We start from the raw sequence: 12,765 nt of genomic DNA, 5'->3' as shown, positions 1-12,765 counted from the left end.
ACTGCTTAGCTTGGTGAGCGCAGGTGTGGACTGAGGGACCTGTCCTGGTGGGAGGAACCTCCTCCCTGACCCTGAGCACCTCTGCCTGGAATGGTGTGTGCTGGACCCCTTCCTCCCACTGGAATCTGTGCACTGAAGAATCAGAGAAGTGGGTTTCTGGCCCTGTTGTCCATCCCTGGGCAACACCTCGCCGGAGGCAGAGGCAGGATTGCTGGGCTCCAAGCGCAGCCCACAGCTAAGGCAGGCACCCCCCTCTCCTGAAACGAGAGACTAGTGGGGACTCTGCCCTCCCAGCTGCTGACCTGTCGGCCACAGGCTCTGGGTCACCAAGGCTTGCAGCTGGGCATCGAGAGGGCCATGAAAGGAAATGCAGCATCAGTGACCAAATGCCTTGCCTCCAAGTGTTCTGCTCTGTGCCCACTTTCCCATCTGCCAGGGGCACATTCGGACACTTTCCTCAGCTTTCCCACGTGTCAGGGTCCAGGCACAGCCCTGGGGCTCAATAAATAAGGACTCAACACAAAGGAATAAGCAGGTGGAGACTTTGCGAGGACTTTGCAGTTGCCCGGGGCCTCTCCGGTGGACAGGAAGGGGCGGGGCTGTCTGGTTATGGACGCAGGGTCACACCCAGCAGCTGGCCGTCCCTTCCCTGAGTACTCCTCAGCCCGCTCCCCCCGTCTGCACCTCCCCCAGCCCTGGTCCCCAGACTCCCAGGGAGCTAGAACAGCCGTGGGATTTGGACCCTAGTTTCCTCGTGGCGGTGGTCAGCCCGGGAAGCAACATGACCTGCTGGAAGGTGCAGTTGTGACTCTTTCTCTTTTCTCCCCCCCCAAATTCTTGATGATCTATGCTGGGGGGAGAGGGGTGAATGAAAAGGGCGAGGGAGATTAAGAGGTACAAAAGTCTAGTTATAAATGAGGTACAGGATGGAAGGTCCAGCATGGGGGCAGTCAATAACATTGTAATAACTTTGTATCAATAGGGGGACAGATAGTAACTAGACTTATCTTCGGGATCACTTTGTACAATAGAGGACTATTGTTGTGCAGTTGGAACTCACAGTGTTGTAGGTCAATTACAATGTAATTTATAAAAAAAGAACTGAGGTATTTCTCCCCCAAGTCCTGCATTGGCCGAGGGCTCCTCTCAGGAGCGCCAGGCACCCTGCTGTCCAGCCCACCCCTCACAGATGCTCACCGCAGGCAAGTCCTGCCAGAGGAGGAGTCCCAGGGAGGGTTCACCTGTCAGCCAGGTGGGCTCCGACCTGCTCCTGTGTGGTTGTTGACACTTACCTGGCTGGCTGGCCCTCACCTGCACACCAGTGCTGTAGTTTCCACACCTACGTTTTGGAACGTACTTCCTTCTTGTCATGTTGACCCGCTTCACCATCTCAGCCCAGCCCTACACATACACACACACACAGACATACACACACAGCGAGAGCCTGCCTCTTCCACGGCCTCTGCCGAACCGTATCTCCTGGTCATCACACCTTTAAGCCTCCCCTCCCACACTGAACCAGAGCTGATCTAGGTGACCAACAACACAAAGAGTTGATGGTGTGTCACATCTGAAGCTGGGTCACCGAGGGCGCTGTGGCTTCCCTCCCCGTCTCTTGGACACTCTGTCCAGAGGAACCGATCTCCCTTACCCAGCGCAGAGAGGCCAAGTGGAGAGGCCCGCACCGAGGATAGCAGAGACCACCTGCCGACAGCCAACGCCAGCCAGCAGCCGGGAGGGCAAGCCGCCTGGAGAGTGGGTTCTCCGGGGCCAAACTCACCTTCAGACGAGGGCAGTGCCGTCAGAGCCTGAGTGTGACCTCGGGCTAGCTGACATCAGCCAAGCTACCCCAGACCCCTGGTGCACAGACACCACGGAGACATAAATACGCTGCTTAAGCACCAAGGGCGGGGTGATCAGTCAGGCGGCATTGGATTATACCTCTCACCCTGTGCGAGCGCACACACGCATGCACACACACACACACACGTGCACAAAGGCAGCCTCCTCTCCGTGTACCACCACTCTTGCATTTTTCTGCCTCAATTCAAAACCCAAAGTAAAACACTAATCTCCAAATGATACCGCTAGCTCCCGGGTTGGATCGGGGGATGAAAACTGTTTCTAAAGCCATTTTGCTGTGTTTTCCAGAGCCCTGGGCAGGGAGATTTCTGTGGAAATCCATGGATGGACATTCTCAACGCATCTTCAGAGCCTTGCAGAAACTACCTACCAGCCTGAAGCGGTGGAGGGGTGGGTCTTCCTATTAGTTCCACACAAAGAGCTGTCAGCGAAAAGTAACGTGTGCCGAGTTTGGTGAAATACGGAAACAGGTTCGTGTTCTCTTCCATTCATTGGGAGCAGACTGCTCCTGCTGGTAAATGAGTTGACCGAGCAGAAGACACTACACAGCCCGGAACCACATTCTCAGCCTCCACGCCTGAAGAATGCACAAAAAAGCAAGAAGGCTACAAAATGAAGTCGATAGGTCAGATGTGTTATTTAAATGTTTTGGGAGTGTCTTTGCTTCTTTAAATGCTCATGAGAGCGGCAGAATGTGCTAGAAGACCATTAGACAGGCTGACATTCTTTCTTCAGCATATTGAGTTCAAAGTTCCAGGGTTTGGATGCCACAATAAAGGTGCAATGAAACATCTAAAAGAGACAAAAACAATAACCAGCTTGTAAGAACAATTGCAAAAAGCAAAAGTCAAAAAGCCCCAGAAGTTCCTATTTCCAGGTACCAGGATTTGGCTTCAAGAGGGACAAAAGGCCGCCTGAGCCAGCCACGCCTCTACAGATCCCCAAGCTGTTCGCCCAATGGCAGAGCAGCCAGCCTCATGACTGGGATGGACCCCCATCGGTTCACCTCCCTGAGAGCTGAAGCCATCACGGTTGTGGCTTCGTTTGCTCCATGTGGGCAAGAGTTGGCGCCCAGGACCAATTATCCTCAAGAAACCCTAGTGTCCAGCTCTGGCCCTTCTCCAGACACGCCAACTTCCTGCGGCCCATGGAGACCCCACGCGGCGTGGAGGGCCCAGTGGGTCCTTCCCAGGGTATACAGCACCACAAGAATAGCCAGGGTCCTGCATGCCTTGGAAAGCGGTGTCAGAGTCTGGCCAGATTCCACCAGGGAAAGCTTGCAGCTGGGGAGCTGGGAGGAGACACAGGGCCTGCAGAGGGAGCGGGGCTCCAGGCTCCTGGGGTGGATGAGGTCACTGTGTCCCTCCTCTCACCTAAAATCTTTATTCAGTTAGAAGAAAAATATAAAGTACAAATAGCTCTTTATGGCAACACCCAGTAGAAGTGAAGTTGCATAAGATACACAGACTGAGGGGTCAAGTTGAGGGGGAAATAGGACCAAGTGACCAGTAACCCAGACAGACCACGGAGGAACTGAGGCCAGGTCAGCGGGGTGTCCAGGCTGGAGGGGCATCAGGATGGGTGGAGCTGGTTCCTGGCAATGGCAGGGAGGGCAGGGAGGGCTGGGAGGGCAGGCAGTACGCTTACCAGAGGGTTAACTAATTGCTTAACTTGTGATCGCCAGGGTAACAGGAAACAATCGCAAAATAAAGGGATTGAAAACCCAATTATTAAAATCAACCATAGAGGATACTTTAGCACTGTATTAACATATTAAAAATCTTTAAGAGGTGAAAAAATATTGGACAAGGAATTCAACTTCTTGGAACTCTGCCCACAAGGCAACAACAATCAGATATACACACAAACAGAAATAAAGAAGAATATTCATTATGGCACTGTTCATAATAGCTAAAAATTAGAAAAACTTAAATAATAAATTCTCAGGGGGTGACTAAATAATATGTGGAAACACCATTAAACGAAGTCAAATAGTTTCATTACATAATGCCCTCAAATAATTTTACGGTTTTGGAAATCCTTAGATTTTATTATTAAATAAAAATCTAAATTGTGGAACAGTGTACAGTGTGATCCCCACTACACAAAAATACAAATGTAAAATATAGAAGAAACTAGGATGTATAAAACTAAGTTGACAGCAGTAAACTTTCCATAAAGGTATTTTTAGTTGATTGTTTTTTTCTTCTGTAGTTGATTTTAAGCTACTTAATACTTTGGAAAATTTCTAAACTTTCTACCTTAAGTGAATAGGGCCTTTTACTATTTAAAACAGTATCAGGTTTTAAAATTTATTTTCCACGGAGCTCAGGTAGTTACCCTTTCTTCCTTTCTAAGTCTCAATAAATAAAGAAAACAGATAAGCTCGAATCTATAGGAGGTCAGAAATGGGGAATCTCTAGGAGTTCCATGATCCATGCAAGGGCAGATACTGGGAGGAATCCTTGGAGGGTAACAGGTGATTTTGAGCAAGATGATCCAAGGCTGTTGAACTCTATCTTAGCACCTACCTTCTGCATTTTGGGATCCCGTTGTACTAAGCAGTTTTCATTTCCCCCTGAAGCTTTCTTGCACATTGTCCGGGCAATTTTGACTTCAAGAAGGTAATCCAAACTATCTGTGACCTGTCCATGAGTAATTTAAAGTTAGAGATCATAAAAGAATATGTGGTATCAATTGTCATTTCTGATAAACAAACATGTCATTGACTGCTTAGGGCAAAAGATGTCTTCTCACCTCCTTCCCTCCTACAGTTTTTTTTTTTTTTTTGGCCAGAGTTTTGGGGTAACGTGGAGGTGGTTCTTACCTTGCTCTCTCTCTCTCTCTCTCTCTCTCTCTCTCTGTGTGTGTTTCTCAGTCACTCTCATTATGGTATTTAATTTTAAAGTAATGACAACTGTCACCAAAATAAAGTAAGTAAACTATTCCCTAAAGACCATTTTTCCTGGGAAAACTAATGGTTTGCTCATTGGAGCTCTAGAAATAAACAGCATTTTCATCGAAATCCACTGAGAGTGTATCGATTCCCTTTAAAGTTTTGGTATTTTTAGTCATCCTTGCCTTATTCCACGTCATATACCTTCCCAAATCCCTGACTTTCTGGGCATCTCCCCTCCCCTCCCCTCCCCATGCAGAGCTCCAGTCAGCGCTGTACTCAAGAAGGGTCTCACAGGGAAATGCAGATGAACAATGGCAAATGTCCACTCTCACGATTAAAGAACGAACAGGAAAACAAAGTTTACAAGACGTCAGGGAATCAACATGTGAATGAGAATGACCAAGTTAGTTAAACACCATAACTGAGCACAGAAAAATAAGAGATAATTTGGAAAATGCAGTAAACATTTTGGAAGTTCTAGAAAAGTCACCTGGGCATTAAACAAAATGGATGTAGGCAGAATTCTAAGTACAGTTTCATGAATATAAAGTATACTTAAAATTTTTCAGTTTTGCATCTAAGTGTCTGAAAGGACACTTGTGGGGTGCCCCCAGGATTGACGAGTCCATGGGGGATGCAAGAAATCAGTGGTCACTTTCACTTTTTACTTCAACTACTTCCAAATGTACCCCTAGCACATTTTTCATGACTGGATATTAAGTTTCTCTGCCTCAGCGCTGTTGGCATTTGGAGCTGGGTCCTTCTTGGCCATGGGGAGCCATGCTGTGCCCAGAGGGTGGTGACCCACATCCCTGGCCTCCACCCCCCCAACCTCAGTAGCAGCCCCTTCAGTTGTGATGACCAGAAACATCTCTGGGCATTGCCCAAAATGCCCTGTGGAGCAAAACCCATGCTCAGTTGAGAAGGAGTGCTTTAGCTTTGAGTTATATTTCCAAGTAAAAATTATCAAGAAAACAGATTTTCCCAAATCACACTCAACAACCACTGACCGACCACCAGCCCCGTCTTGATCCCCAGTTGCCCAGGAAAGGGAGGCAGATGGGGATCCAGCTTCAGAGGCAGCCCCTCCCTCCTTTCATGGCCAGGCCTCTCTGACTCTCCTAGCCTCCTGTGACACCGTCCCCTCCTGGCTGGCTGCAATGTCCCATCACCTTCATCCCATCCAGCATCACTCAGAGGCAGTAGCATGTGTGGATTAAGAGCAGGCAGCCTGGGTTTAAATCTTGGCTCTTCTACTTAGTAGCTGTGTGACCCTGGGCAAGTTACTAAACCTCTCTGTGCCTGTTTCCTCCTATGTGAACTTGAAAACCTGAGTGCGCATGCAGAAAGCCACTGGATCTAGCACAAAGTAAACATGGCTCCAGGCTGCCATTGGCGGTCTTTCCTACCAGTCTTCACCGTGTGTGAAATCGGCAGCAGAACCCCATCATCCTCAATGGTGAAAAACTGAAAGCATTTCATCTAAGATCAGGAACAAGAGAAAGATGTCCACTCTCACCACTATTATTCAACATAGGCTTGGAAGTCCTAGCCATGGCAATCAGAGAAGAAAAAGAAATAAAAGGAATACAATTTGGAAAAGAAGAAGTAAAACTGTCACTGTTTGCAGATGACACGATACTATACATAGAGAATCCTAAAGATGCCACCAGAAAACTGCTAGAGCTAATCAATGAATTTGGTAAAGTTGCAGCATACAAAATTAATGCACAGAAATCTCTTGCATTCCTATACACTAATGATGAAAAATCTGAAAGAGAAATTAAGGAAACACTCCCATTTACCATTGCAACAAAAAGTATAAAATATCTAGGAATAAACCTACCTAGGGAGACAAAAGGCCTGTATGCAGAAAACTATAAGACACTGATGAAAGAAATTAAAGATGATACCAACAGATGGAGAGATATACCATGTTCTTGGATTGGAAGAATCAATATTGTGAAAATGACTATACTACCCAAAGCAGTCTACAGATTCAATGCCATCCCTATCAAATTACCAATGGCATTCTTTTACAGAACTGAACAAAAAGTCTTAAAATTTGTATGGAGACACAAAAGATCCCGAATAACAAAAGCAGTCTTGAGGGAAAAAAACGGAGCTGGAGGAATCAGACTCCCTGACTTCAGACTATACTACAAAGCTGCAGTAATCAAGACAATATGGTACTGGCACTAAAACAGAAATATAGATCAACGGAACAAGATAGAAAGCCCAGAGATAAAGCCACACACCTATGGTCGACTAATCTATGACAAAGGAGGCAAGGATATACAATGGAGAAAGGACAGCCTCTTCAATAAGTGGTGCTGGGAAAACTGGACAGCTACATGTAAGAAATGAAATTAGAACACTCCCTAACACCATACACAAAAATAAACTCAAAATGGATTAGAGACCTAAATGTAAGACTGGACACTATAAAACTCTTAGAAGAAGACATAGGAAGAACACTCTTTGACATAAATCACGGCAAGATCTTTTTTGATCCACCTCCTAGAGTAACGGAAATAAAAACAAAAATAAACAAATGGGACCTAATGAAACTTAAAATCTTTTGCACAGCAAAGGAAACCATAAGCAAGACGAAAAGACAGTCCTCAGAATGGGAAAAAATATTTGCAAACGAATCAATAGACAAAGGATTAATCTCCAAAATATATAAACAGCTCATGCAGCTCAATATTAACAAAACAACCCAATCCAAAAATGGGCAGAAAGGCTAAATAGACATTTCTCCAAAGAAGACATACAGATGGTCAAGATGCACATGAAAAGTTGTTCAACATCACTAATTATTAGAGAAATGCAAATCAAAACTACAATGAGGTTATCACCTCACACCAGTTAGAATGGGCATCATCAGAAAATCTACAAATAACAAACGCTGGAGAGGGTGTGGAGAAAAGGGAACCTTCTTGCACCATTGGTGGGAATGTAAATTGATACAGTCACTATGGAGAACAGTATGGAGGTTCCTTAAAAAACTAAAAATAGAATTACCCTATGACCCAGCAATCCCACTTCTGGGCATATACCCAGAGAAAACCATAATTCAAAAAAACACATGTTGGGCTTCCCTGGTGGCACAGTGGTTGAGAGTCCGCCTGCTGATGCAGGGGACACAGGTTCATGCCCTGGTCTGGGAAGATCCCACATGCCATGGAGTGGCTGGGCCTGTGAGCCATGGCCGCTGAGCCTGCGCGTCCGGAGCCTGTGCTCTGCAATGGGAGAGGCCACAACAGTGAGAGGCCCCCGTACCACAAAAACAAAAAAACAAAAAAACAGACACATGCACCCCAATGTTCATTGCAGCAGTATTTACAATAGCCAGGTCATGGAAGCAACCTAAATGCCCACTGACAGATGAATGGATAAAGAAGATGTGGTACATATACACAATGGAATATTACTTGGCCATAAAAAGGAACGAAATTGGGTAGAGATGTGGATGGATCTAGAGACTGTCATACAGAGTGAAGTAAGTCAGAAAGAGAAAAACAAATATTGTATACTAACACATATATGTGGAACCTAGAAAAATGGTACAGATGAACTGGTTTGCAGGGAAGAAATTGAGACACAGATGTAGAGAACAAACATATGGACACCAAGGGGGGAAAGCGGCAGGGGGGTGGGACTGGTGGTGTGATGAATTGGGAGATTGGGATTGACATGTATACACTGATGTGTATAAAATTAATGACTAATAAGAACCTGCTGTATAAAATAATAAATAAAATAAAATTCAAAAATTAAAAAAAAAATAGAATAGAAAAGAGTCCTACATCTGTAGAACTACCTCATGCTTGGCAGGGGTGACACTGTGGTATAGTGTAGAAATAATGCCCTTTTTAATAATTGGTGCTATTTGGTTAAAATAAAAACAAAAAAAGAAAACCACACACACACAAAATGTACATTCATGAAAAGAAGTAGCAAACACTATGAAATGATTCGTTAGTCTTGAGCTATGTGGGTCTTTGGTTTATTTTATTATTAAATACCTGCCTTTAAAGCAGAACCATCTATACCTATTTCTGTAAATGGAGAGCACAGATGAAAACATCCAAGAAAGTGGACTCATCCTGGGAAAGACGGGAACTTCACTAAGAACAGGTACCACATCTGAGCCCCCTGGGGCATTGACATCCATGAGGTCTTACTTCAGCCACCCACTGGGGATGCACATCCTGGACCAGGTGTCGTTGCCTGAAAACACAAACCACACAACTGGGGCCACACGGAGAACCAGCAGGAGCCCGGGGCCCTCAGCCTGTGCAGGTGGCCAGGAGCCAGGGGTCCCGGCCTCTTAGGGGATCCAGACGCTGAGTGAAACTTCTGCCCACATAAGAAAACAGGAAACGGAGGCAGGTTGACGGTGGCTGGAGGGTGGGCAGCGCAGGTTAGAGGGCAGATGGGGCGAGTGGAGGAGGAAGAGGGGCAGAGGTGTAGGTCAGGCCGGCGTCACATGTAACCCGGGCCCAGTGGGGCCCCCTCACCCTCTGCCGACCCCTCTCATTGCTCACCCCTCCACCTCCCATCTCGGGCTCCTGCATAAACCTCAGGGCAACCCTCTTTCTCAGGAAACACAGCGCTGGTTCAATGCACTCATCTTAGACATGGTCCATGTTCAAAACCCTCCAACTGCCCTAAGAACATCCTTCACAGTATAATTTTAAATCCAAGAGACAATACAGGATCACATCTCGCATTTAACGTCATGTTTCTTAAGCCTCCTTTAATGAGAACCATTTCCTTCTTCTTCCCCATCTTTCACAGCGCTGATTTTTTTTTTTTTTTTTTTTTTCCGGTACGCGGGCCTCTCACTGTTGTGGCCTCTCCCGTTGCGGAGCACAGGCTCTGGACACACAGGCTCAGCGGCCATGGCTCACGGGCCCAGCCGCTCCGCGGCATGTGGGATCCTCCCAGACCGGGGCACGAACCCGTGTCCCCTGCATCGGCAGGCGGACTCTCAACCACTGTGCCACCACCAGGGAAGCCCAGCACTGATATTTTTAACCGGTCTTAGAGAATGCCGCATAATACGGACTCGTCTAATTGTCCCTCGAGATCACCCTCAGGCCTTTGGAGCAGGAACACCGTATATAGGCAACGCTGTGTCCTTGCAGTGATGTCACAACAGAGGTACACGGTGTCAATTTGTCCCATGTGTCCTGGTTGTAATTAATTAACAAGCAACCCCATAGCGGTCCACCCCCCTCCCTCCTCCTCCCCTCCCCCCTCCCCCCACACCAGGTGGAGGATTCATTGCTGATCTTCGGCCTGAGTTACTTATCACCATGGTGGTTGCAAAAGGCGATTTTCTAGTTTCATATTCTTTCACATCTCTAAGTAGGCATTTTTCTGTAAAAAAAGAGCCTTCCCTTCTGCCCTGGTTCCTTTTTACAGTGAAAGCTGGATGTGGAGTTTGTTCACTTGTTAAATGTGTTATAATCCATCCCTGTAGCTGCTTAGGTTGATGATATCAGCTCAAACTGTCCCAAACTTGACCCCTTCAGGAGCCCTTCTGGACTCTTACCTGTGTTTTCTGATGTGACTATAACTAAGTTTAAGTTATTTGAATGGATATATTATGTTTTACCCCAGAATGATAAAGGAGGAAGTTTCATTAACTTTCTTCCAAAAACCCCTAAAATAAAGTTCATAAATTTTGGCTCAGGTGTCTCTCAGCCGCTCTCCACGGACGACAGCCCTGCCACAAATGTGAGTGTGGGGACAGAGAACGGGGAGTGAAAGCCACCAACCTGCTCCTGGGACTTCAGAATCTGCAACACCTTGAAGGTGTACTCGTCCTTGCTGGCCTCGTTGTACTCCTTCATGGCGAACCACAGTGCCTGCTCCACGTATACGTAGGATTCGGAGACGTCTTGGAATTTCCTCACCACCTTCGATGAACCCCAGGCCTGGACACCTCTGGACGCGAGGGCCACCGTGGCCATCAGGAGCAGCAGGCCGGGGCGGAGCCTGGCCATGGTACCTCAGCCCAGGGGCGCGGCCGAGCCCCTCCTGTCCTCGCAAGGCTGGCCGGGCCCTGCTGCCTCTGCACCCGGCCCCTCCTAGCTCTGCTGCAGGCGGAGAGGGGAAAACAGCGGTTAACATCGCCTGCCTAAAAAAGAGGCTGCCTGCGAAATGTGCAATTCAGTCCATTTTCCCATCTTGGATGCTTCCTTTCTGGAAGGACACACACCTCTGTGCACTCACGTGTGGGAGGGATGCACACACACGTGTACACACACACACACCTGTCCCTGCTGGCTGGGTTGGGCCCTGTGGTAGGCACTGCACGTGCTGGGTGGCCTTTCATCATCAGAGCCCCGTGGGGCTGCGAAACCCTTTACACAGGAGGAAACGGCCACGGGGCTGCGTGTCTGCTTCAGACCAGGGCTGCCCTGCCTCAGTCTCACCCCCGCGTAGGAGGGATCACGGCTTGTAAAGTGCAGTTGCTTTAGAGGAACCCCTTCTGCCACAGAAGGTCACCAGGATTTGGCTCACAGGGCAGAGGCAGTGGTTAATGTGTCAGGTGCAGACAAGGAGCGGCCCCTCGAGACAAAGCAGGGTCGGTGGGTTGTGTTCGCCGCAGAGAAGTGGGGACAGAGTGTCCAAGCTGAGCAGAGGACGTGATGGCCAAACCAAGAGATGCCTGGTGTCCGTCAGGCTCTAGATACAGACACCCAGCACTGAACACTCCTGGGGTCTTCGCTCGGTTGCCCACCCAGGACACCGCTCTGACCCACGTGCCCTCTGCCAGGAATCGCCAACCAAACCCAGGCCGCGAGAGGAGACCTTCCCGTGTGCCTCCCAGAGACGGGCCTGTGGGGAGGCTGATGCGTGAGGACATCGGGTCCCCTCCGCCCGCCGGCCTGGCCCGTGGTAACCTACCCGCTCCTGCCCAGCCTCCGTGCGATGGCAGCATTGATGTGACACGCATGGGATTGGAGCGGTTCAGACCCGCTCCGTGGCCTCTGGAGCAGTTGCCCAGACACACGGGACGGTTGCCCTGGGCCGTCTCCCATCCAGCACGGCTAAACCTGGGACCCACCTGAGCACCAAGCTCCTTTCCACGATGCTGCGGCCGAGCCCTGAGCTGGCCGCCGGCCGCAGGCGGTCTCTCTCCTTCCTCAGGACCCGAGCTCGGTGGCTCCTGCCTGCGGCCCGCTTGTCTCTGGCACGCTCAGTTCACAGCCATGTGCCTGCTCAGGGTGTCTGCTGGTGTTAGGGTACGTCTGCCCTCAGCTGTCCTCCCTGCCAGTGGTCACCTCTGGCCCCTTTGTGACGTAAGCCCTGCCCCACTGATGCTGCCCAGGTGACCAGCCCCTCTGTCAGGGGACCCTCTGCCCTCAGAAGCCCACAGGCTCACCAGGAGCCCCCAGCATCTGCCCCAAGTGCTGAGTCCCAGCTCCTGTCCCTTGGCTCCTGACTTTCTAAATTTCTGTGCTTTGGATGGGCAGCTGGAAGTGAAGTCACCTCCAGGGCTCTTTCCATCAGTGTCTTGTCATGTGGCCCCTCTTTGGCATCTTAGAGACACCAGACAGCCAGGCTCAGGGGACCTGGGGCCAGAGGCCCTCAGGTCGGGAGGCCAGGGGTGGTGCCGAGGACACGAAGCCGAAGGCTGGCAGCAGACTCAGGCGTGATGAGCCTCTGTGGGATGAACAGAGGGCAGATCCCCCTTGGCCCGCCAGCCATTCCTCCCCATCTCCAGCCTTGTCCCGGGCAGGCTGCCCGGACGGTCGGGACTCCATCCCACTCTGCTTTTGGGGCCTGGCTCAGCCACAGAGAGGGGAGTCCCAAGAACTCAGAAGTTGGGAAATCACTACTTTTCTTTCCAGGATATTAAAAATACACATCAGCCCAAGGAGGCTCCTACCTGAGATCCGTAAGTAAACTCCAGACGGGGCCTGTGAGACCTGAGAGTCACCGGCTGGAGGGTCAAATGTGAGACAGAGTCCTGGGCTGGA

General features: G+C 49.1%; 1 protein-coding gene across 1 annotated transcript; it reads right to left on the bottom strand.

Moving 5' to 3' along the window:
* Positions 1 to 2,437: 2,437 nt before the first annotated feature.
* CST8 (cystatin 8) lies at positions 2,438 to 10,782 on the bottom strand. Its single transcript, XM_067705153.1, has 3 exons — positions 10,555 to 10,782; positions 4,395 to 4,508; positions 2,438 to 2,655 (listed from the first exon to the last, which is right to left on the bottom strand). The coding sequence occupies exons 1-3, from the start codon at positions 10,780 to 10,782 to the stop codon at positions 2,572 to 2,574; spliced, it is 426 nt and encodes a 141-aa protein (XP_067561254.1). The 3' UTR covers positions 2,438 to 2,571.
* Between the last annotated feature and the right edge of the window lie 1,983 nt (positions 10,783 to 12,765).

Source organism: Pseudorca crassidens, chromosome 15 (assembly GCF_039906515.1).
Source record: "Pseudorca crassidens isolate mPseCra1 chromosome 15, mPseCra1.hap1, whole genome shotgun sequence".
Lineage (NCBI taxonomy): Eukaryota > Metazoa > Chordata > Mammalia > Artiodactyla > Delphinidae > Pseudorca > Pseudorca crassidens.
Note: the sequence above shows the minus strand (reverse complement) of the source record. Positions and strands in the feature narration are given on the sequence as shown.

Bases quoted from the DNA above. Each gene is read 5' to 3' on its own strand.
- CST8 (XM_067705153.1), bottom strand. From the start codon at position 10,782: ATGGCCAGGCTCCGCCCCGGCCTGCTGCTCCTGATGGCCACGGTGGCC. The intron at 4,509-10,554 runs GTTGGTGGCTTT...ACTCATGGACAG, and splicing joins TTCTGAAGTCCCAGGAGCAG to GTCACAGATAGTTTGGATTA. The intron at 2,656-4,394 runs GTAGGTGCTAAG...TGTCTCTTTTAG, and splicing joins GGGATCCCAAAATGCAGAAG to ATGTTTCATTGCACCTTTAT.